Source organism: Cydia splendana, chromosome 5 (assembly GCF_910591565.1).
Source record: "Cydia splendana chromosome 5, ilCydSple1.2, whole genome shotgun sequence".
Lineage (NCBI taxonomy): Eukaryota > Metazoa > Arthropoda > Insecta > Lepidoptera > Tortricidae > Cydia > Cydia splendana.
The window spans coordinates 12,538,399-12,563,066 of record NC_085964.1 but is presented as its reverse complement, the minus strand read 5'-3'; the positions used below and the strand labels follow the sequence as shown (position 1 = coordinate 12,563,066).

General features: G+C 35.1%; 1 protein-coding gene across 1 annotated transcript in view; it reads left to right on the top strand.

The window, feature by feature from the left end:
* LOC134790727 (trissin receptor-like) overlaps positions 1–24,668 on the top strand; it is a 68,235-nt gene that overhangs the window by 6,780 nt on the left and 36,787 nt on the right. Inside the window, exons 2-4 of the mRNA XM_063761640.1 lie at positions 6,083–6,227; positions 7,455–7,614; positions 8,904–9,101. Of these exons, the coding sequence (XP_063617710.1) occupies positions 6,083–6,227; positions 7,455–7,614; positions 8,904–9,101 (503 nt within the window). The remainder of the gene's footprint in view (positions 1–6,082; positions 6,228–7,454; positions 7,615–8,903; positions 9,102–24,668) is intronic.

Here is a 24,668-nt window from a genome sequence, read left to right as displayed (position 1 = left end):
TAATTTACGGTCGGACAATTTGATACCGTAAGTTTGCCGATAAGTACTCAATTTATCGACGTCCTTTAAATGTCATGATCGATCTCCTATATTAATAATGTATGCAGACACTAACAACCAATAAATATTTATTACAACCTGATACTTTTAGTGGAAGGTTTATCGTAATAACCGTACGCCTGTGCAATATTATTTATGTATTATATTTTGTTATCATGGTGGCTGGTTAAGAGCCCATCAACGTGCACACTAGCGCCACAGCTAAATAATCGTGATTATTTAAATAATCCAGTAACTTTGTCGAATTTTGTAACCTGGCTCTTTTGCGTCAAATCACCAGAACTACCGAGTTCTGATTTTTTGCAGACTTGTTTATGATGTTGGCCCAATGAATAATCCAAGTTCGTAACCTCGAGCGCCGAACGCAGCTTCATCAAAAATCGATTAAACCGCATTTTTTTTAGATTTGGGCGATTATAACCCTAAAGTACTAGTTTTTGGTAGTACCTTCCTAGGGCGTTTTTAAAGTAGACTAAATTTGCTACAATGAGACACTAGAATTGTCTCTGTACATCTAATATTTTCCGAGATAAAGCCTTTCAAAATTTTATAATTTTACGCCAGTTCTTAGCTATAATATAAGGGTTAGGTTGGTAATTTATATGGAATTCATCACCGGCACGTTCTACAAAATATTTATTTTCCAATAAAAAATGTATGAGTGCCTATTTTGAAAAAAATATTTTTTTTTATGGAAAATAAATATTTTGTAGAACGTGGCGGTGATGAATTCCATATAAATTACCTACCTAATCCTTATATTATACCTAAGAACTGATGTAAAATTTTGAAAGGCTTTATCTCGAAAAATATTAGATGTACAGAGACAACTCTAGTGTCCTATTGTAGCAAATTTAGTCTACTTTAAAAACGCCCTAGGAAGTTACTATCAAAAACTAGTACTTTAGGGTTATAATCGCCCATATCTAAAAAAAATGCGGTTTATTCGATTTTTGACAAAGTTGCGTTCGGCGCTCGAGGTCACAAACTTGGATTATTCATTGGGCCAACATCATAAACAAGCCTGCAAAAAATCAGAACTACCGGATTTAACGCAAACGCAAAATGTATAATTTTACTGTATTAAAAAGAAAGATATTGAAAAAAGGGGGCCGCTACGTACTGTATTGTGTATTTAAGTACCTTTTGAATACATCAAACTAGTTTTTATGTTGCTGGTTTCGTCGATCTAGGACTTCGAGCAACACGGAAGGGAGGCGGCATTCGCACTATTTCCCCTCTGCCGAGGTACAAGATTAGCGCGTCAATCTAATCTAGCGCGGGTAATAAAACTAGTTGCACTTGGATTTTTCACTAGACCGAGTCCAGACGCTCGCGTGAACACTGCTGCACAAAAATGCCTGGTTGCTCGGTTTTTTGTTATAAAAAGAGGTCGGGGACATCAAATTTACAAAAAGAAAGTGTTACATTTCACAAGTAATATTTTTTTTTACATATTTTAATTACATTCAAACACAATTATTATATTTTAGTCTCATGTAATTGTTGGATTTATCGATTTTGCTCGCTCAGTACAAATTGCGGATCGGTTGAGCGACAAATCCGACTTCTCATCTCTCAGAATACAATAACATACTTCAACGAAAATGTGTTAGTGTGCGTATTGTGACACTTGTCACTCGTCCGTACACAAAAAGAGATCGAGGTTTGCAAGATTTGTCTTTGACGTGTGTCATTTTCTATGTATTTGTGTCGTCATTACAGATTGGATTCTGTATGTAAGTGTGTGAGAAGTGCGACTGTGTGCACCTTTCCCCCCGCGAAAAATGGCAGAAAGATTTGTACGGTGAGATATCGCTTGGGCCCCTCCCTTCCGATGTGTCGGAAGCCGGTGTTGCTCGAAGATCTAGGAACTCAAAACAAAAACGGCCGTTTTAACTTTGGACGCATAGATTGACGAATCCAGCAGCATAAAAACTAGTTTGATGTATTCAAAAGGTACTTAAATACACAATACAGTACGTAGCGGCCCTCTTTTTTCAATATCTTTCGTTAAATTTACATAATTACGATTATTTAGCTGTGGCGCTAGTGTACACGTTGATGGGCTCTTAAGTTTATCATAATTTTGTGCGCCGTAGTATGTTTTCTGTTCTTATACAGGAAAATGATTACTGTAAACTCATGTAACTATAGTCCTATAATACAACAAAACTATGGTCTAGTTTTTAACGTTGATTATTAACGAGTCTTTTAGATTTGTACAATGTACTCATTACACTTATTTTGGAGCTTAGATCTTAGATATACTGATGCTTTGTCTGTATTACATACCTAGGCCTACTCAATGGTGTACCCTTGTTTTGCCGACAAACTTTTCATCGAGTATTATTTCATCGACACCGATTCATCGAAACGTTAGTACTAGTAATATTGTTTGGCGTTATTTTGTTTCATATACTATTTATTTAAATTTTTCTTCCTGCGTAGAAATACTATTCAACGAATATTACTTGATCGATAATTCGTTTCAAATTATTTTAATTGGCACAACTACAAAACAATTCAATTCATTTGTTCGACGTATTACTTAAATACATTTTTATATGTCTTACTACACATTTATACATTTTTCTGTTGTAAGAATTTTAGATTTAGGTTAGGATAGAACTGCGACCCCACACAGAAACGAACGGCTATCAAAGTCGGTTTAGGTTAGGTTACTTAGAACTGCGACCTCACACAGAAACGAACGGCTATCAAAGTCGGTTTAGGTTAGGTTAGAACTGCGACCCCACACAGAAACGAACGGCTTTCAAAGTAGGTTTAGGTTAGGTTAGAACTGCGACCCCACACAGAAACGAACGGCTTTTAAAGTAGGTTTAGGTTAGGTTGGAATTGCGACCCCACACAGAAACGAACGGTTTTCAAAGTAGGTATAGGTTAGGTTAGAACTGTGACCCAACACAGAAACAAACGGCTTTCAAAATAGGTTTAAGTTAGGTTAGAACTGCGATCCCGCGCAGAAACGAACGGCTTTTAAAGTAGGTTTAGGATAGGCTAGAATTGCGACCCCACACAAAAACGAACGGCTTTCAAAGTAGGTTTAGGTTAGGTTAGAGCTGCGATCCCACACAGAAACGAACGGCTTTCAAAGTAGGTTTAGGTTAGGTTAGAACTGCGACCCTACACAGAAATGAACGGCTTAGTAAGTAAAATTATTGTTACCAACCTATTTATAATTTGCTCAAAATGAAAATGGCAGCCTTGTAAAATTATATCTTCAAAATTAGAGTGCGCACATAGCTGTAATCGCGCAGAGTGAGCCGACTGACGTGATTGCGTTTAGTTTCGATAACGAAATATTACAAATTGAAATAATCTTACGCGTAATAAATTTTATTAAATACAATCCACAATGAAATAAGAAAACCCGTAAAGAAATACCACGATATAAACTGTATACAAAATAACTCAAGTATCAATTAAAAGTCCCCGATTTAAATTTACTAGTATCGATTCTGCGAAGCAATAACTTGTCGATGAAATGAAAATACTTGAAACGTTGTCTTCGAAATAACATTCGATGAAATGTCTGTCGGCAATTCAAGGATAAACCCTACTCAATATCTGCTATTTTTTGCTGTAGGTACCTATTGTAGAATGACAAAAAACAAACTAAATATCCAAGTGAACAGAGTTGCAGGCAACAGCTAGTATGAATATATAGGTAGAACTTATAAGTATTGAAATTAAAAGTAATAATATCTCAAATCGGTCTTAAAATTATTTCCAGCTTGCTGGGAATTAATTCCTCAAAACGCTTTTTTGGATCTAATTTGACTAGCCTATCACGGAATAATCGGTGAACATGCTTACATTTAATAAAAAAAAACAACGGGTTGCACTCCGGGAGTTCCGGCCGAAGTGAAAACTCATTGACATTGTAATTCAAAATATTAACAACAGCGCCATCTAGCGCAAAATGTCTGCAGCACTATGTATAATTGAGGTTAACGCCATCTAGCGTTATTTCGTCGCATTACTTGAAACTCCTAAGCACATCATTGTGAGTACTAGAGTTATATTAGTACCAGTTTGAGGGGAACTCACTAGATGGCATTTAAATCAAAAAAGAAAAACTCAATGACATTGTAACAGTGTCCGTCACACGTGACGTCACGTATTACGTCTTACACTCTCGCGAGTTTAACATTTTTTCCCTATCACAAAAAGTGCTCAGCGCCGCTAAAGAAGTTTTCACTTCAAAAAAAAAACAACGGGTTGCACTCCGGGAGTGCCGACAGAAGTGAAAACTCAATGACTGGTTTTCTTTTAGATTTGGGCGATTATAACCCTAAAGGACTAGTTTTTGATAGTGCATTCTCAGGACGTTTTTAAAGTGGACTAAATTTGCTACAATACGAGACTAGAATTGTCTTTGTACATCTAGTAATTTCCGAAATAAAACCTTTCAAAATTTATAATTTTTAGAAATTCTATTCTTAGGTTAAGTAAGTGCAGTGAGTATGCTCTTTTGTCTCAGGCGATGCAGCTTGGCACGATTGTTTCTAAGGTCAAACAAAGCTGATTTGGCCAGGTAGCTTAAGAGCGTACCGTGCCTACCCCCTAAAAAGGGAGACGCAAGGGTCGGATCACCAGGTCCAATCTATGCTATATTTCTTCCTGCTCTTAGCAACTAGGCCAAGTAATATATCATTTTCATATAATTTAGGGATTTCTTATGCTATAAAGTATCACTTCAAAGAAGTCAGGCAGTCAGTCAGGATGGAGTGACGATTTCCATAGAAATGTAATTATGGCCGAAGTCAAAGGTTAAAAATGTAAAAAAAAACACTTAATTTGGCGTTTTAAAAGTATGAATATAATGTGCTCATCCTTAAATTATATGAAAATGATATATAACTTGCCCTAGTTGCTAAGAGCAGGAAGAAATATAGCATAGATTGCACCTGGGGAGCCGACTATTTCTCCCCCTTTTTTGGGGGGTAAGCACGGTACGATCTCGTGTCTACCGGCTCAAATCAGCTTTGTTTGACCTTAGAAACAATTGTGCCAAGCGGCATCGCCTGAGACAAAAGTGCATACTTACTGCACTTACTTACCCTACGAATACAATTTCAAAAAATTATGAATTTTGAAAGGTTTTATTTTGGAAACTACTAGATCTACAGAGACAATTCTAGTCTCGTATTGTAGCAAATTTAGTCCACTTTAAAAAAGTCCTGAGAAGGCACTATCAAAAACTAGTCCTTTAGGGTTATAATCGCCCAAATCTTAAAGAAACCCGAAATTTTCGCGGGTTTTTCGATATTTGACAAAGTTGCGTTCGGCGCTCGAAGTCACAAACTTGTATTATTCATTGGGCCAACATCATAAATAAATCTGCAAAAAATCAGAACTACCGGATTTGACGCAAAAGAGCCAGGTTACAAAATTCGACAAAGTTACTGGATTATAAATCGAAAACTACGAAAAATCGGCTAACATACATGGGGTATATTCTGATAGCCCACGACGTGAGGAATCACAAAAAAATTTTTGGACGGCAAGGTTTGGACCACCCTGTATAACTGTAATAAAAAAATGCCGACGTCATTTTGCGTCCAATAGAAGCCTCTAATATGTCCTCAGCTGGCTTCGCTCGATAGCGATTACTTACATAGTGTTTTGTTCTCGATCGCTCAGCGCAAATAGACATTTAACTGCGCTCTGTGATTCACTTGAAAATTAATTTCTGTTCAGATGAACGTTGTCGTTTCTACTTAATCATAGTAGTTTTTCATTAATTTCGAACCAGCTACTGAAAATGTAATATTCGTAATTATAATTACATTACCTACACACGTACTCAACACACTTTTTTCATATGCAACATGCTCGCTCGAATGCCCCTTGAATTAAATATAAAGCTTGATAAAATACGTGCTTATGCGCGGATTTACTACGAATTTGTTATCAACTTATCATACTTACGTATCATAGGATTAGATGGATATGGTGTTATGTTTTGTAATTAATGATTAATTTTGTTTTCCAGGAAACCTGCTAGTAATCCTTGTGGTGACTCTGTCAAGGCGGTTGAGGTCCATCACCAACTTTTTTTTGGCTAATCTGGCTGTCGCAGATTTATGTGTGGGAGTGTTCTGTGTCTTCCAAAATCTGACGATATATCTCATACCTAGGTAAGTATAAAGATGTGAAGAAAATATACCTACGGTTAAATAAAGCATATATTGCGTTATAACGGTTATATTATTATTATCTATTAATTATACGTTCAGTCAAGCGGAAAACCTATTTACATTGTTTGCATCAGTCGGATGTCGGGACTAGTGCCGGATCAGAACACAGCAAATCACTCAGGATTACTTCCTCTCCCATCCTCACTGTCATTACGGCACGGCGATCATTATTTCCGTACACGGCGGAAGAAGTTGATAACTCGAGATATTCTACTGAAGCAATTTGAACTTAAAATAAAATTACATAAGGTTCAAATTTCTCCAATTTTTTCCCGCGAGTTATCAACTTCTTCCCGCCGTGTACGGTTTCTTATATACGGCATATTAATTACTTTTATTAAACTAAATCAATATAAGCTAATTCTATTAGCTTAAACAATATACAAAATAATAAAAGCCAGATATAATCATAGGCCACTACAATTGGCATGCAAAATCTAAAACAGACAATTTGACGAGCATAATCGAACTTATTTTAAAACCGATCTGCCTGACTTCTCTCGAATTTTCTTCCCACTCATTTTCTCATGAGGAATTTCTATTTTTTGCCACGTAAAACGTAGGCGGAAATGTCTAATATACAATGCATGAATTATTAATCGTATAGGTAATGGAATCCATTATATGGATTATGAAAGCAGGTGTTAGAAATTATTATATTTCAATCGATAGCAGTACACGTTCCCACTTGGTAAGAGTGTACCTACCAAAAATAACAGAAAAGTTAAATTATCAGAATAGATTAATAGAGACTCAGAATTTATATACTAAAGTATTTGAACAAATTAAATTATTTCTGAAAAATATTTTAATTTGTTATTTCAGTTTAGAATTTATATAGGTACAGACTTTGCTATAACGACTGTGGTAAAGCCAAAAAAAGGAAGGTTATGTATTGAACTCTCTCTCTACTCTCTCATTTTAACGTTTTTCACAGTTGCATCCTCAACTCCTCAGTTAACCGGAGTTCGAAGTCTGCTTTCCGATAATTAATTTATTTACTATGACTTAAATAGATAGTAGGTATTTACATCAACATTCCATTAATTTGAAAAATCTCGTATTATTGGTTACTAGAGAAATTCTTAAGAATATCAATGTATGTATTTATATATTTAATAATATGCCTTGTCATATAAACGTATTCATACCTTTTACTTTTTTCAGCTGGGTATTTGGAGATTTTTTGTGCAAAATGTACCAGTTTGTGCATTCACTAAGTTACACAGCATCTATATTTATCTTGGTAGTAATATGCACTGAACGATATTTTGCTATCATACACCCTATAACCTGCAAGCAAATTCTAACGTCTACCAGACTTAGGGTAAGATTACTTACTTTTGTTTTCAATTATAATTAGTTTTCTGGAGAGCTTCTTTTTATTTTCCATTTACAGTATAAAATTAAATAGATTAGATTTCTTTATTTCAAGATGAAAATTACTTTATAAATTTGCTACATTCGTCAATATGATGTTTATAATCTCTTTATGATCGTCAAAAATTACATTATAAATTTATAATAGGTAATAAAATTATTTGTATCTCCCAATGAGGATCGTCATGTACAAAGGTATTCGATTCGAACTTTAAGATAACGTCTAGATACAATATTTTTTTGAAGAAACGTCATATTTGACACTGACATATCTAATCTATATCGTAATATCTAGCCGTAATATTTGACGTATCCCAAAGTTCGAATCGGGCCGGTAGGTACTTATCTATATATAACTTATTATCGGTATACCCAGACTAGTTATAGTCGAGGTAATATCAGGTAAACTCTTTTCGCTCTACCAGCCCATGCCAAACACTTCTTGATATCTGTGAACTCCGGTTTGAACATATTTCAGTGTAAGAAGGCTAAGTTTAATAAAAGTTTCCAAGGAAGTAGCCCATTCAGACACCATCTTTCCATAACTATTTATTGAATAATGGTAATTAATGAAGTAACGATTCCGCTCGGGAAACTTCACAAGTCTGAGACTCAAGTATTACTTAGGTACTTCACAAGAAATATGGACCTAGAGAAATATAATTGAGGAAAGAGTGGTAACTCCATACATCAGTTTTCTAACCAAAACGCGAGTTATTTCATAGTCGTCATCTAGCGTCAATTAGCGGAATTTATCAGTAGGTACTGCTAGTTGACAATATTGCGACGAACGAAAAGTCTAATGCTCAACAATTTTCAGCTACTATTATAACCGGATCTGTATTTTCAACTCCTTCTGCTTGTAATATTAGTTGTAAATTGTTTTACCTACATTTTTCGTCAGTAGCGACACTTGTGACATTTGGTGTCAAGTAGCGGTACTGATAAATCCATTATTTGACGCTAGATGTTGACTACGAAATAACTCTCGTTTTGGGAAAACTGATGTATTGGCCCATAACCTAATAGGTATATAAAGGAAACGCACGGATCATGGGCCACGACTGACATAATCTTTATTGGAACATATAAATTCAAATAGAGAACTACTAGGTACAGACCATAGAATACCTAAAATACATTGAAACCTATTTGGTATTCAAGCACAACAGAGTTACCACTCTTTCCTTGTTTATATTTCTCTATGATTATGCTAACTACATTATTTTTTGGCAGATGGTTATCATGGGTGTATGGATAACGAGTGCAGCATACAGCGCGCCGAAGTTTATTTGGGTTGAAACAATAACGTACAACCTCGACAATGGGCACATGGAGACAATATGCATACAGCATCTAAAGAAATACAACTCGGAGATATTCGATTTGGTGAATTTCGGATTCCTGTACGTGACGCCATTATGTGTAATGACGGTAAGTGGCAAAACGTTCTTATTATGACTGTCATCTGTTTCTTTCGCTTCGTATTTGTCATGCTACTTCTGTCAACCTCAGTACTTATTGTACTGAGTCTGACTGAAATAGCATAACACGTTCGTGAGTTTCCGTTAAAATACGATGGCAAATAATTATGCACTACATCTGTAGTACCTAATATATAGTCTGTATCTTTAGGTATTTAAATAAAAGTAACCAAACAATTTGTACATTTTCGGGTAGTTATAACATTTATTGGTTAACCAATCAAATACAAAACCGCCTGGATCAGTCACTGAACGACCTGACTTTAACCTACATTCATGGGCGCCGGCAGCGGGGTGCAAGGGGGTGCACTTGCACCCCCTGTCAGGAAAGAAAATATCTACATACATAGAAAAAAATACATATTTTTTACCCGACTGCACCAGTATTATCAAAGGTAATTTGAAATAGAGGAATATTGTCAAAGTAAATTATGTACTCAGTACATTTACTGCCATCTCTCGACACAAATGATTAAAACTTTTAGAACGCCATTTGACTTTGATCCTTATTTTTTCACTGATATGTGTTAAATTTGCTAAATGTCAAAAAGTATCGCCATCTACTCGAGAGTAGGCCAAAGGTATGGCGCCATCGCTCGAAAAGATGGCACCATACCTTTGGCCTATCGTTCAAACAACACATTCAAACATTCAAAGATTTTTTTTAATTCTCATGTCTTGCACGGGAATGGAACCGACTAAAAACTCCAAAAAATAAACACTCGCTATTTTATTCTACTAGTCGATACAGTTAATGTTAATGATAACAATTCTCCAAGAAACATTCGTTTATCGTACACAATATTCATAAAATCGAATATTTAGTACTTACTCAAGAATAATTTTAAAACAAGTGAAATTGAAGAAAATAGAAAAATCTTGAATGCAGTTTTGTTTATTAAAAAAAATAAAAGAATCTTTCCTTTAAGTAAAATGAGCTTAAGGTTTTACAGGCACTTTCCCTCCAGGGCCCATTAATTTTTCCAACCTGTAGAGTTAGTGTCCAAATGAGAATAAAAAAAAAACATCAAAACGGCTCAGGTAAAGCATCCACATATTTAAAATTGTTGCAGTGATATTTCTGGAAATTTTACTATAAGTACCAAATGACTTTTCGCGTTTCTATATTATAAGAAACAAATTAAAAAATCTTATAACAACCGATACAACCCACGTTACAACGTTTACAAACAACAAGTAGTACAAGTTAATTCACTTTATTCATGCCTACAAGAGTAATAAACTACCATAGTCTAATAAAACATGGTCTTCTATTCCCAGAGTGACACAGGCCTACGTCACAATAACATGGCCGCTATATATAGCGTGAGAGTCAGGATCGCGGGTGTACCTAAATAAAAATAAACAAAAAGCATACCATATTTTAGTACCTAATTTGTACTATTTGGTACCTCCTTTAAAAAAATTAGTACCTCACGGTATTAAAAGTTATTACCAAAAAACATTACACCCGCCATTCTGACAGTCAGAATGGCGGGTGTATTTTATTACGCAATGATCCCGCGATTATTGATAAATTCTATAAAAGCCAAATTTTAGTACCTTTTTAGTACTTTCATATTCAATTATAAATTGAGCTATTTTATTTGTGGTTTCCGAGTTTTACTCATTTTACACTTTACATTGCTATTACAATTTTGCAGGCGCTGTAATTTTCCACCGTATCGATTTCATTTTTAAGAAAAAACGCTACGCTACAACTATTGTTATTACGCCAGGATTTAGTACCTTTTACGTTTAATTTGTTACCTTTTCACGATTAATCTGTTAAGTTCAATTAACTATGAAAATTACGTCTTACAAATGGCCAGGCGCCATGTCATAGAATTCTTCATATGAAAAAATTCTGCTCTTCATTGTGCTTGTAATTGTGTACCTAATACCTACTTTTAAGTATATGGTGATTAATGAAATAAAACCCGCAAATTATGTCTGTTTGTCGGTATATGACTTGAGATCCCGTTGATGTCCTTTTTAGGGTTCCGTACCAAAAAAGTACAAAAGGAACCCTCATGGTGCGACTCTGTCCGTCTGTCCGTCCGTATGTCACATCGCTAAATATATCGAGAACTACGGAAGCTATCGATTTAAAATTTGGAATGATTATTTGTTTATGAATTTTTAATAATTATGGAAAATGCCCAATATAAAGAGGGGGCAAAATTTACAAGTCTATAGTTACTAGGTCGAGTAGGATATCATTTGAAAGCGCTCGAATTGAACATTACAAAACATTTCTTTTTCACACTGAAAAATAAATTTATATTTGAAGGAAAAATCTGAAAAACAAAACTATTAAGGTCAATGTGGCCAAATCCGTCAGAGGAGTAAATCCGTCCAACAACATTTGCGACTATTCTAACAACAGTATACACTTGCTGACTCGATCGCTAAAGCAGAGAGCATATTTAATACCAGTAGTCAAAAACAGATCACAACAGTAGTCAGAAACAGCGCTCAGTCGCCAGTAAATGAAAAAAAATAACGCTATTAAAGTTCAGGTGCGCTCCGAACTTGATATCGAGCTAAGTGTGCTGCTCTGTTTTGTGAAGTTGGGATGAGACGATGTAAGTTAGGCCTTAATAATGGCTTATTTAGAATTTTAGACGATGCGAGTTTCATTACACTGCGGTTTTTGATCGGTCGGTTGAATTGGACGTAACCAACAGTCAGCAATGTAACTAAAATGCATGCGAGTTCGCGCGCAGTCTAAATCAGCCCTTAGTATGTTTATTATTGTTCGGTATGCATGTTTATCGGTCTTTTTATCCATTTTACATTATAATCTCTTGGTGAGAAACCATGGGTGGTTAAAATTTGTGTTTACAAAACTATCGAGCGGACAAATCCGTCAATTACGAAACGGGAAAAATCGTCATGTGCCGGAATTTCCCTATTTCATATATTGCCAACCTTTTTTGATTTGACTCACTTAGGTAAGTATAACTCATATCATACTCATGCAGTGATGCGAGATTTTTACTGAATTGTCAAATTTCTCATATAAATTCGTGGTAGCTTTCGTACATCAATCTAAGATACCTGTGCTGTATTATTTAAAATTAAAAAGTAGATTTTATTTTGAAACTTTTTTTAAAGGTTTAATTTAAAAATAGGACGGATTTGCCCCAAAAATATATTTGGGAATAAAATCTAAATTTAACCTTAAATTGAGTTCACTAAGGTTTAGTTTCGATTAAGGGTATAGTGGTATTTATGTTCACTTGACGTAAGTACCTACATGTTTGTAATACGTCACGATACAAGAAAAATCGTTGGTTGACAGAAATGCCCCAAACCCTAGGGAAAATCCGTCAACTGACATGTCTTTAAAAAAAATCATATTTAAATAACCAGCAGTACTAGGAGTTTAATATGAGTACCTTTATATAAATAAATAAAATATATAAATAATTAATATTGGGGACATCTTACACAGATCAACCTAGCCCCAAACTAAGCAAAGCTTGTACTATGGGTGCTAGGCGACGATATACATACTTATATAGATAAATACATACTTATATACATAGAAAACACCCGTGACTCAGGAACAAATATAAGTGTTCATCACACAAATAAATGCCCTTACTGGGATTCGAACCCAGGACCATCGGCTTCGCAGGCAGGGTCACTACCCACTAGGCCAGACTGGTCGTCTATATCTCATAGGTTAAATAAATGCTTAATCTATTACAGTGATAAGGTTTATTACAAAGTTAATATCATCATAGTTATGACCGGCCAAAGTGAACTTAAACTATGACGGAAATGCCCTCATTGACCTTAAATCCCCCCCCCCCCCCCCCTAAGTATCCCCGAAAAACCAACATACATAGAGTATTTTAGTTACTAAACGTGTCTGAACACCAAAAATTTAGTCGAGAAGACTAGTAAGAGTCGTGGTGTGAGGCCACGGGGAGGCTCACTCGCCAGAAAAAATAGAACAAAATGGATCCATTCGACTAATTTACTGACTAATCTACTCGACTAAATTGTTGGTGTTCAGACACGTAATACTCGCAACTCGCCACTCGACTATGTAGTCCGAACTAGGCTAGACATTGATACTCAAGGCGGTTTGTGTACAAGTGGCTTAACTACGAAACGCAAAAATCGAAACTTCGTTATCTGCCTCTCTATCGATCGAATATGCAAGAGTGATAGAGAGGCAGAAACCGATCTTTTGATTTTCGTGTTTCGCGGTAGGCCCTGTGTTGGTGCTAGTGACGCCCTCTACGCAGAGTTTTGCGTAATATTCCCTGTGGGGTCGCTTTCCGTGCCATATTCATACTCAGACACAGCGACCTTGTCAGAAGAAAAACTGTACCAAGACGATAGAAAAACATCATGTAATAGTTAAATGAAATAATTGCTTGTATTTCTAAAAGGTATGTATTTCAATCGTATGTCTTCTTAGCAAAATCAACGGGATCCCACAAAGAAGTATATTCATCACACTAATATACCGACAAACAGACATCATTTGCGGGTTTTATTTGATTAATCAGTAATCACGATATACTTAAGAGTAGGTATAGGTACACGGTACGCGGAATTTTTTCATAGGAAGAATTCTTTGACATCGCGCCTGGCCATTTGTAAGAGGTAATTTTCATAGTTAATTGAACTTAACAGATTAAACGTGAAAAGGTAACAAATTAAACGTAAAAGGTACTAAATCCTGGCGTAATAACAATAGTTGTAGCGTAGCGTTTTTTCTTAAAAACGAAATCGATACGGTGAAAAATCGAAGCGCCTGTAAAATTGTAATAGCAATGTAAAGTGTAAAATGAGTAAAACTCGGAAACCACAAATAATGTGGCTCAATTTATAAATGAATATGAAAGTACTAAAAAGGTACTAAAATTTGGCTTTTATAGAATTTATCAATAATCGCGGGATCATTGCGTAATAAAATACACCCGCCATTCTGACTGTCAGAATGGCGGGTGTAATGTTTTTTGGTGATAACTTTTAATACCGTGAGGTACTAATTTTTTTAAAGGAGGTACCAAATAGTACAAATTAGGTACTAAAATATGGTATGCTTTTTGTTTATTTTTATCTAGGTACACCCGCCATCCTGACTCTCACTATATAGCGCTATCGCATATTATCATATAGCGCTGTCGCATGATGACGTAGGCTTGTGTCAGTTAGGTGACCTAGAAAAGACGGGAATGGAGTACCAGGCGGAGTATATTATTATACCATGTAAACTACAGTCCGTCGGTAAGTACCTACCTACCGCTAGGCTGGCGTGATTCTCTAGCGAAGCCATCTCATTGCGTGTCACGTCACGACACAGACAAAACGCGTTTAGGGGTTCTATTTTGGCAGTACGTGATATATTTTAGGCTACAATTGTAATGACCACCAAAAATACTTGGGTACCCTAAATAAAAAAATCTCTATTTGCAAAAAAATATACTAAACACCAAAAATGTCTTAGAATTTAATATTTATTGAAAGACGTTTTTGCTAATAAACATTTAATTAGTGAGATGTATGAATCATCCGTATTTGCTATCGTTTTATGGCGTTATTCATAAACGCGTTACTGGCCTGAATTAGCTATGAATCGTTTGTCTTTTTCTGTCATTTTGACTTATGTATATGTAAGAAAGGGATAAAACATAATTTAACTAAATCAGGCCCTTAAAGTTTGTGAATAAGGGTCTCCCCAGATATATCGACGCGCATTCGGCAAAAGCCGATAGGAAAAAGCTTTATGTCCACGCAATAAGAGCGAAAAAGTCATCGTTCGGCTCGGCTCGCATCGGCCGGCGCCTGCCGACGCGTCGACGGCTTTTTCGCTCTTATTGCGTGGACATGAAGCTTTTTCCTATCGGCTTTTGCCGAATGCGCGTCGATATATCTGGGGAGACCCTAAGGGGGCAATATAGAAGTAACGCTCATTACTGAGATTGAAAGTGCTCACGTAAATGGTATTTATATTTTACATTGGTTAGGCACCATCATTTATTGTAAAAGCACGTAGAAGCAGGCAGGAATTCAAATACGTGTAGGTATGATGTCACAATTGGTTCTTTAATTAATATAGACGTGACAAGACAAACACGGGGCTCCCCAAGTTATTTCATGTAAGTTAAACTGTGCTAGACTACATTCTGCCAGAAACTTACTTATTCTGGCAGAAACATCATGGACATGTTTGATTTAAGTAGTTTAACATTTGATTTGTGAATGCAGTACAATTTACTAAAATTACTATTACATACATTACCTAATGGCGTCATCTGTAAACCCATACTAAAACATAGTTTCTGGGGTCTCAAGCCAATCCCTAAATTAGGTAGTATACACGCTTTGAGAACTAAAGCATTTATTCAACGTTTTCTTTTGACGTGATAACGTCTTATAAATCGATGAACACCGGTAGCATGCACGAAAAAGTGTCACGTTGTGGACAAATCTCCATGGTAACGTTATGGACGGATCTCCATGGTAACGTTACGTAATGTAATGGTAATGTTTTCTTATGACGTTATCACGCAAAAATGTCGTCCGTAAACCGACTTTACAGGCAACCATTTTTTTTAAAGAAAACAGCCATTTACTTTGATGTTGTCCGTAGCTACTAAGTTTAATTTTGTTAGAAGTGTTTATGTGATTGAGCTTGAGAACTTCTAACACTCTGGTCATTTATTTAACAGAAATTAAGACTAATTCCAATAAAGTAGGTACTTAAATTGTACGTCTTGAGTTGAAAATTTACTAAATTCACTTGAGCACAATAAGTATAGTCCGACAAGAAATTGTAGAAAATTATTGAGGGCGCCACTTCCTACGTAACTGTCACATTTTTGACGTAAAATGCACATGGCAACAATTTACTATAGAACCTTTTTAGTTCCATTTTATTTAATTTCTACTATTTTATGTCGCACTATAATAAAATTGAAGAATTCGATTGCTAAGCAGATACACTCCAATACAAAACATGAAGATGTAGGTACCAAAAAGACACTAAAAAAGGCGAATAGGTAAAACATTTTCTTCTTTTATTTTATTAAAACCTCAGATTTAAGTGATGTTTATTTGTGCTGGCGAATATTAAGACATTAACAGTTCCAGTGTATATTTTATACCAATTAACTCAATTGATCGCCGTCATTCTTAACTGATTAAAATTACTGACAAATAGTGACTATTATAAAGCAATACTTACAAAAATAAATATATGAGTCTAATGTAAATATCTCAATAATCTCAAGTGAAAACAAATAATAATGAAATAGTTTTAATCACTAACCGAAACTTACGTCAATCATTAAACAAAGTTTGCAAAACAAATTAAAGTTTTACTTATATATCAATTTAACTCGCTACGTTAAAGACAGTACACGATGAAACCCGGCCACGCATGATGTGGTAAATCTTTTAAATTACCTAATGTATTAAGTACATTTTCAAGCAGCATTTTTCCCTTAATAATTTCTGGTTATCAAACTACATAATAAAATTAGAAACATAATATAAAGTTAGGTTGTCTGTGACTTTGAGCATTAAATATTCCACAGTGCCTACCTATATTTTTTTGTCCACGATCTTCTGACAATCTTTACCAAATTTACCAAATAAAAATATAATAGACAGAACGGTGAAACGCAGCACCCGAACCGACATTCGGAGATTTTTTTCCTTACCTTTACCTTCCATAGACAAAAGTCTGGGGCGTTTGAACGAAAACAATAAATTGAAGAATAAACTTTTGTAATTACAGTGGTACAATCCATCTGTTGATTGCTCAAGATGCCGCGAAGTTATCAAATACGATAAATTAACACTGCGAGACGATTTATTTTAATCAGTGTCAATCATGGGTACATCAAACCGAAACAAGATCAGTATTCATTTTCATTCTAAATGGTACCTTCGTAATACGTATTTGATTGCTTCATCAAATTGATGTATTATTATCTGAATCGAATGTTGTCTTCAGATGCTTTAATTTAGTAAGAGAGTCAGATGCTTTAGTTTTTATACGTGACAAGTTACCTATACTATAATAGATCGATAATTGATCCAAAAGTCTCCTAGATGTCGATTTTTGCTTTGAGCTAGAAACAATTTTATGAATGAAGTGTCAAACGATTAATCTTTATGGCTCAGGTAACACATGTTGCCTGCAGGTTTTGAATCGATTTTATTACACCTTTGCTCTGACTGTTACTGATGAACAGCTGCCAGGCGCCTGGATTACATACTAAAGACAGTATAAGAATACTAAAGTGGCTTCGTTACTCTTTAAATAGTATACCTTTTTCCGGGTCTAGCTCTACTGTAAGTCTCAGTACTAACTCCACCAAGAAATACATTTTACATAAAATCGACATCTCATACATACAGCAACAACTTTTATGATTTACTGAATGCACGTGTAATAAATACCTATGTGGGCTCCTGGATATAATTTATAATACATCTACACGAAAATACGTACTTTATTTTCCAACAACAAATGCTAGAGTTCGGTAAATATTTCGTAGTGCTACTTCATTCACATAATAACTACCTATTTTGTCTCAAGTGCTGTGAGCTTATCACTAGCATTAAGGATGACTCACGCTAGAACGGCCCGAGTCCGGGCCGGGGCAACCGGCACTTCGTTTTCTATGACAGGTGACCGGTGATTACGTGATGCTTTCTATAGGAAACGAAGTGTCGGATGTTTTCTAATGTGAGTCAACCTTTACTAAACCTGCGAGCCTAAGATGGTTGATCTTTTTTCGCCTGCCATCGTGGCCATCTCTTTGTAACAAATAAGTAATTGATGCGAGAGTGACGCATGGCATGATGGCACGCACGATATAATATGTGATGTGATTGTGATTATAATCTTGCAGTAAAAGATGCTGATGTAGTTTATTTTGAGTCATATTGTACTAATGTTTAATACAACGCAAAATAAGTTATTAATTTCAAATGAATAAGTAATCCAGACTTACCTGCTGAAATTTACAATTAACAACTATATCTACTGACGAATAAATGGCACTCTTGCTTAATACGTTAATGGAGCAGAATGTGGAACGTGCTTGAACAAATATTGACGCAGAAATCCCGCTGTATTCCCGGTAACTGTGTTTCAATTCAATATTCTCAACATATTATCGTATAAAATTTTACGAGTTTCAACAAGTAAGTAAATACTTTTTCGGGGAATGTTTTTTTAACTCATTTCGATGAATTGTCTAAAAGATTGAAGCTGTAAGAATGTAAGTGTATACTGTTGTCTGGCTAACCAATTTGTCAGTAACAGGAGAATAAAACAACTTTTCTCTTTCCTCTTTTTGGGGTATAACACTAGGATAAAAAAGGCAAAATAGTTTTAGGTACCTACTGTAGTCTGGCAAACCAATTTTTTAGCAGCAGTAGAATATAAACACCAGCCAAGTGCGAGTCGGACTCGCAAACGAAGGGTTCCGTACCAGTATCTATAAAAATGGTCACCCATCCAAGTACTGACCCCGCCCGACGTTGCTTAACTTCGGTCAAAAATCACGTTTGTTGTATGGGAGCCCCACTTAAATCTTTATTTTATTCTGTTTTTAGTATTTGTTGTAATAGCGGCAACAGAAATACATCATCTGTGAAAATTTCAGCTGTCTAGCTATCACAGATTACGAGATACAGCCTGGTGACAGACGGACGGACGGACGGACAGCGGAGTCTTAGTAATAGGGTCCCGTTTTACCCTTTGGGTACGGAACCCTAAAAACTACACTTACTCATCCCATTTTTGGGGTGATGATACTAGTGTAAGAAAAATACAGTATGATTCTGTCTGACTTATGCTCCAGTAATAAGTGACTCTTGCCAAACTATAAGCAGAAACACTTATTGCAATAACAACTTAAAATTGACGTTTTTTAAATTACTAGTGATTTCTATTCTCAATTCGACTACGGACTCCTTACGATCAATATTATATTAAGCGAAGATTGAACGTTAAGTACGACAGAGTGATACTTAATAATTTCTTACGCTTGCTGTTTTGAATCGAAATTACTGGCGCAACATAACACACACCCTATTTTATAACCGTACCCTACCTCCCCATCAACACATGGCGGCATAAGACAGAAACTCTGCCTTGAGTTAGCATTATATTATGTTCTTGGTTGGTTAAGTGGATTTACTACATTACTCTTAATAACTCAATAACTGTTGGGTTTAGGTTTAAACTGTTTAAAGACATTTATTCTCATAAAGATAATATAAGTACATCACATAGCTGTAAAAGGCATAAATATTTACGTCTATATTCATCGCCACAACATAACAAAAACAAGTTACTTATTTTATTAAGTTTATTACATTTTTTAATTATCTCCCCGTTTCAACTAACTTTGCACGTTAATTCAATGAAACAGAGTAAAATGACGCAGGTATATATGGTTAATTAATAATATTGATACTAGTGGATTAACTACATTGTTAGCTGAAAGTTATGTTCAAAGGATATACATCAATTGTACCAATAATTGGAATTATCGCAATGAAACCCTCTCGGAGTCGAGATGAGAAGTATGTTTGGGACTTGAGTTATAATCGTCGTAATGTAATCAGGAACAACATTAAAACTTGAGAAGCTATAAATGTACCTATTTTGAAGTGTGTTAACATTATTGGACGTGAGTCCTAAAAATAAAATCTAGATAACTAATCTACAATATGAATTCTATACATTTTCACTAAAAGTACTGTAGATATGTTTTTGATAGTTCTTACCTAGTTTACTCTACGTGTTTTCTTATCACATTGAGAGGTCATTCATTTAGTTAAATGTCATGTAAAGAATTATTTTAAGTTAATTTGAACCTCAAAAAATTAATTTTGTTTATTTAGGAAATTACCATAATTTTTCAATTGAATTTTCCAAAGTTTTCGAATTTTATAAAGTAAATGTAACGTTCTGTTCGGGTGTTCTATTTTTGGGTATTATTGATAGGGGTTTTCCGAAGTCTATTTTTAGTAGGTGTTTCTGGTGCCATACTTATACATATAGATAGATTCGTGCTCAGGGAAGCGGTGTACTGAGGCCGGAGGCCGGTGTCCAATATGCACAATAATGAATAATTAATCTAACACTTCCTTATCATCTTAATTGGAGTAAACCCTTGGAGCTAGGCAGAAAACACTGGAGCAGAGCACAAGCAATTTTTTGCATTAATTACTCAGATGCCAGTTTTCTATTAAATTGCTTTTAAGTCTTTTTTTTTTTACTTTTGAATTGCATCTACTTTGATCCAAAGTTCTGGGTCGTAACTTTAAGTTAAGTTGTAAGTAAAGTATCCCAGTCTCGTAATGAAGAAAATCAAACAATTTGTAAAGTTTGTAAAATTCGTTTTTTATCCCGTAAAATAAAAGTTAGTTAAGCCGCAAATTACTTAATCATGATAGAACTTAGCAAGCCACGAATGTGGTTCAATTTCGGTAAGATTTACACCAATTAAATTAGTGTTTACTTACGAGCATCTACAAATTATGAGCTACCAGACCTGAACTAAGTATTCCTACGAAATTACACTTCCAAGAAACCCTAATACGAGCAGTTGAATATTCATCTAATATGTTTAGGTTTCCCATGAAACCTAACTTAACAAATTAACAATATTATTTTTATTACCAGAAGTGGATGTCCGGGTATAATGGACAGTTTTACGTTTTACTGGATATAACAGAAAAACTTTAACAAGAAAGAAAAGAAAAAAGTATCATTCTGTATACAATAATCTCAAAAAATAACATGTTAATTATTTTTTGTAAGTTTGAACAAAAAAAAAGTTTTATTCGCATTGCCGAGGATGCCGGGCAAAGTGAAACTGGCCCCCGGGCAAAGCAAATATCAGTCATTAAATCTTGACAAACTCTACAGTTAAGTAAATTTTAATCAACATGAGAACATTTCAATTTAAAAAAAAACAGATATTATAAGTAAACTTTACATTGGCTTCATAAGCTGTAAGTATAGTCTCCAACTCTCCATGGCAGTTATGACTTTTACCACAACGAACCACGTTCTGGTAGCCATATCAATTACGACGACTATTGACCAGGAATCAATATTTCAAATTTTAAAATCCATATTGTGTTTAGTCTACTTACATCACAACTTAAAAATGTAGATGTTAGTGCATGTGTATTATATTATACATATACATATTATACATACATCGGCGTGAACAGAACGAACTCTATTAATTCTTTTTTACATTTCTCTGTGCTCTATGCTCTAGTTCTATTTTTGGAATGCTGTTACCATGTAAACGGGATAAACATACACTTCACATTTCCACCTAAAATATGTACTGATTGTGCTTTTGGTCAAATATAATTATTGTGTTTACAAGACGCTTTTGACTTCTGCGCCCATACGGAATCAGCCCAAATCCACCTCTACCGCTGATCAAAAAGGCCTCACTACGTTCTGCCGTCTATATACATTCGGCCGGCAACCCCTTACTTCCCAGCCTCTGTAGTAATGTACTATTAATTGATGTTTGTATCCTAACAATAAAGGTATAAAAAGCGCTCTATTCAAATGAATATTTGCCGCTTCTGATCTTAATAAATTTCTCAAATAACAGATTTGCCTAAGAGTCAGATTTTAATAAGACCCGAGGGTTGTTTGCATAGTGATTATGCAGTGGAATAAATCTTTCGACCGGCGGGCTCTGTCGTTCCAGCCCGCTGGGTTCTCGAACTACAGCCAGACTTAATGTGGAGAAATCTTCTTATTGACTAACAACGTATATTGTTTGCTATTACGGAAAAACGATAGGTCCTATTTCATTCATTATTCCGGGCCAAATTTAAATATATGATTCAATATAAGTCTATTTACATATGAAATTCGATCGATTAAACACAAATAATTGCACCGACTTGAACAGAACAAAGTGTGGGAGTGTCATTAAAAACGTTAAATTTTCATAGAAATTTGACATTAATGATGACATGGCCACACTTTGTCATTGCAAATGCCATGCAGAGTTAGCTTGGCCGACTCTCTCTATCTATGCTTAATAGTTTTTAGGGTTCCGTACCCAAAGGGTAAAACGGGACCCTATTACTAAGACTTCGCTGACCGTCCGTCCGTCCGTCCGTCCGTCCGTCCTTCCGTCCGTCCGTCCGTCCGTCCGTCCGTCTGTCTGTCACCAGGCTGTATCTCACGAACCGTGATAGCTAGACAGTTTAAATTTTCACAGATGATGTATTTCTGTTGCCGCTATAACAACAAATTCTAAAAACAGAATAAAATAAAGATTTAAATGGGGCTCCCATACAACAAACGTGATTTTTGACCAAAGTTAAGCAACGTCGGGAGTGGTCAGTACTTGGATGGGTGACCGTTTTTTTTTTTTGCTTTTTTTTTTCGTTTTTTTTTATTATTTATTTTGATTTATTTACATCGATACAGCTTGAATAAAGAATAACGTTCGTAAGCGACATCAGTAGGAAAGTAGTCGATTCAGCAACTATAGGCCTTTTGGATTAGAAAGGAAACGTTCCGAATAAACGACCGTTTTTTAGGGTTCCGTACCCAAAGGGTAAAACGGGACCCTATTACTAAGACTTCGCTGTCCGTCCGTCCGTCCGTCCGTCTGTCTGTCACCAGGCTGTATCTCACGAACCGTGATAGCTAGACAGTTCAAATTTTCACAGATGATGTATTTCTGTTGCCGCTATAACAACAAATACTAAAAACAGAATAAAATAAAGATTTAAGTGGGGCTCCCAAACAAGGGGCCGGTATATGAGGTTTTCGATTTAGATCTCACTTTGTAACCATAATTCGTTCAATAAATGTTTAATAATTGCATTAAATTACACGTAAATTTGTTCACGAAGAAACCGAGTACCGACTCTTCATGCCATTATATTTTTAATTTGCTGTTATTATCTACAATTACAGTCGAATTTAAGTATTATGTTCCTTCAAAACTCGCTTAAAATGAAAAAAGTTTAAAGACTCATCTTTAGTTATGTATACCTATGTATCAAATGTTTTATAAATTACCTATAAAAAGCAATGTTTTATTTCGATTAGGTCTACATTTTGTGCATATTGCATATCTGAAGTATTTTCGTACTAAACTTGAAACTTTCGTTGAAACTAAATAAAATAATTATTCCAAATGTGCAGTCGCCTGCAATTTATGTTACACAACGAAGGCCACAAAAATATCTGACACGATCTTATTTGTAGAACCATAAGACCATGTCACATATTTTTGCGGCCTTCGAAGAGTAGGTACCGTCATTATCACCAACTTTGTCCGCTTTTTTTTTTAAACGAATTTCTCAAAAAACTTCACATCATATGACTTTTTTTGCTCAGCACGTCCATTGTGATCAAACGCATCAGTTTATTTGAAAAAAAAAAATATTTTTTATCGTGTTTTTACCAATTTTTTTGCGTTTTAGAGGGCGGGCAAAGATATCCGGGGTTTTTGCCAACATTGCCCACGTCAATTTGGTATTCAAATACAGCTCGTATGATGATGATGTCTAAGGATCACTTAAAGGTTTTGGGCAATCCTACCATTCCCTGTTAATAACTTAGCACATAAGTGTAAAAACTTTTAAATAAATTTGCTGGGCAATGTTGCCTACCCGTTTTTGCCCATTTCCAAATAAGGCTCACCTAAGCATTTTACAAAGGCTAGGGTTGTCACTTTTGAGAAAATATGTTACAATAGTTTAATAATATGATTTTTGTTGTGTTTTTCATTCGTTAACGGGATAAAACATCTAAATAAAGGATAATAAGACAAATAAATACAGTATATATTTATAAACTTATTTTAGTGTACAAACATAACCTTCTTTTACTTGCGAAGTTGGGTAAATTAGATGAAAGTGACAACCCTAATCCGTTTTTGGTGGTGGGCAATGTTGGTATGGATGCCAAATTACCGGATTACTTTGCCCACCGCTAAAACTTTTGTGTATTTAGGCCTTTTTAGTTTAAATCTCAGACATAATCTATGCTTCATGTGTTATAACTCAAACCCGGAAATATTTGTCAAAGGGTTCTCAATTTTTTCTACTTGCATTCATTATTTATAATTTTTTTGCCCGCCGAAATATACCCTATATTAGGCAACTCGCTCAAACTCAAAATTCCCAAGTCAAGTTATGCACAAGTTTGGTATATAGTTTTGTCAGAAATATAACCTATTTTCTACTAAAAATAGCAGGGTGGCCATAACTATTATAATTTTTTCTACATTAACGAATTTGTTTAAATTGTCGTTAAGACAAAGTTTCCCTGGAGGCAAAGTTGGCGCTAATGACGTAACATATTATTGCAGGTGACTGTACATAAATGTTTCGGTGATTTTGAGATTATTTTCCAGGTTAGTTTACTAACAATCAAGTTATGCAGATAGCGATTTCGTGAACGTATAAGTAGTTTAGTACCGCTATTGTTTAGCGATACCGATTATTTTTGAAGGTA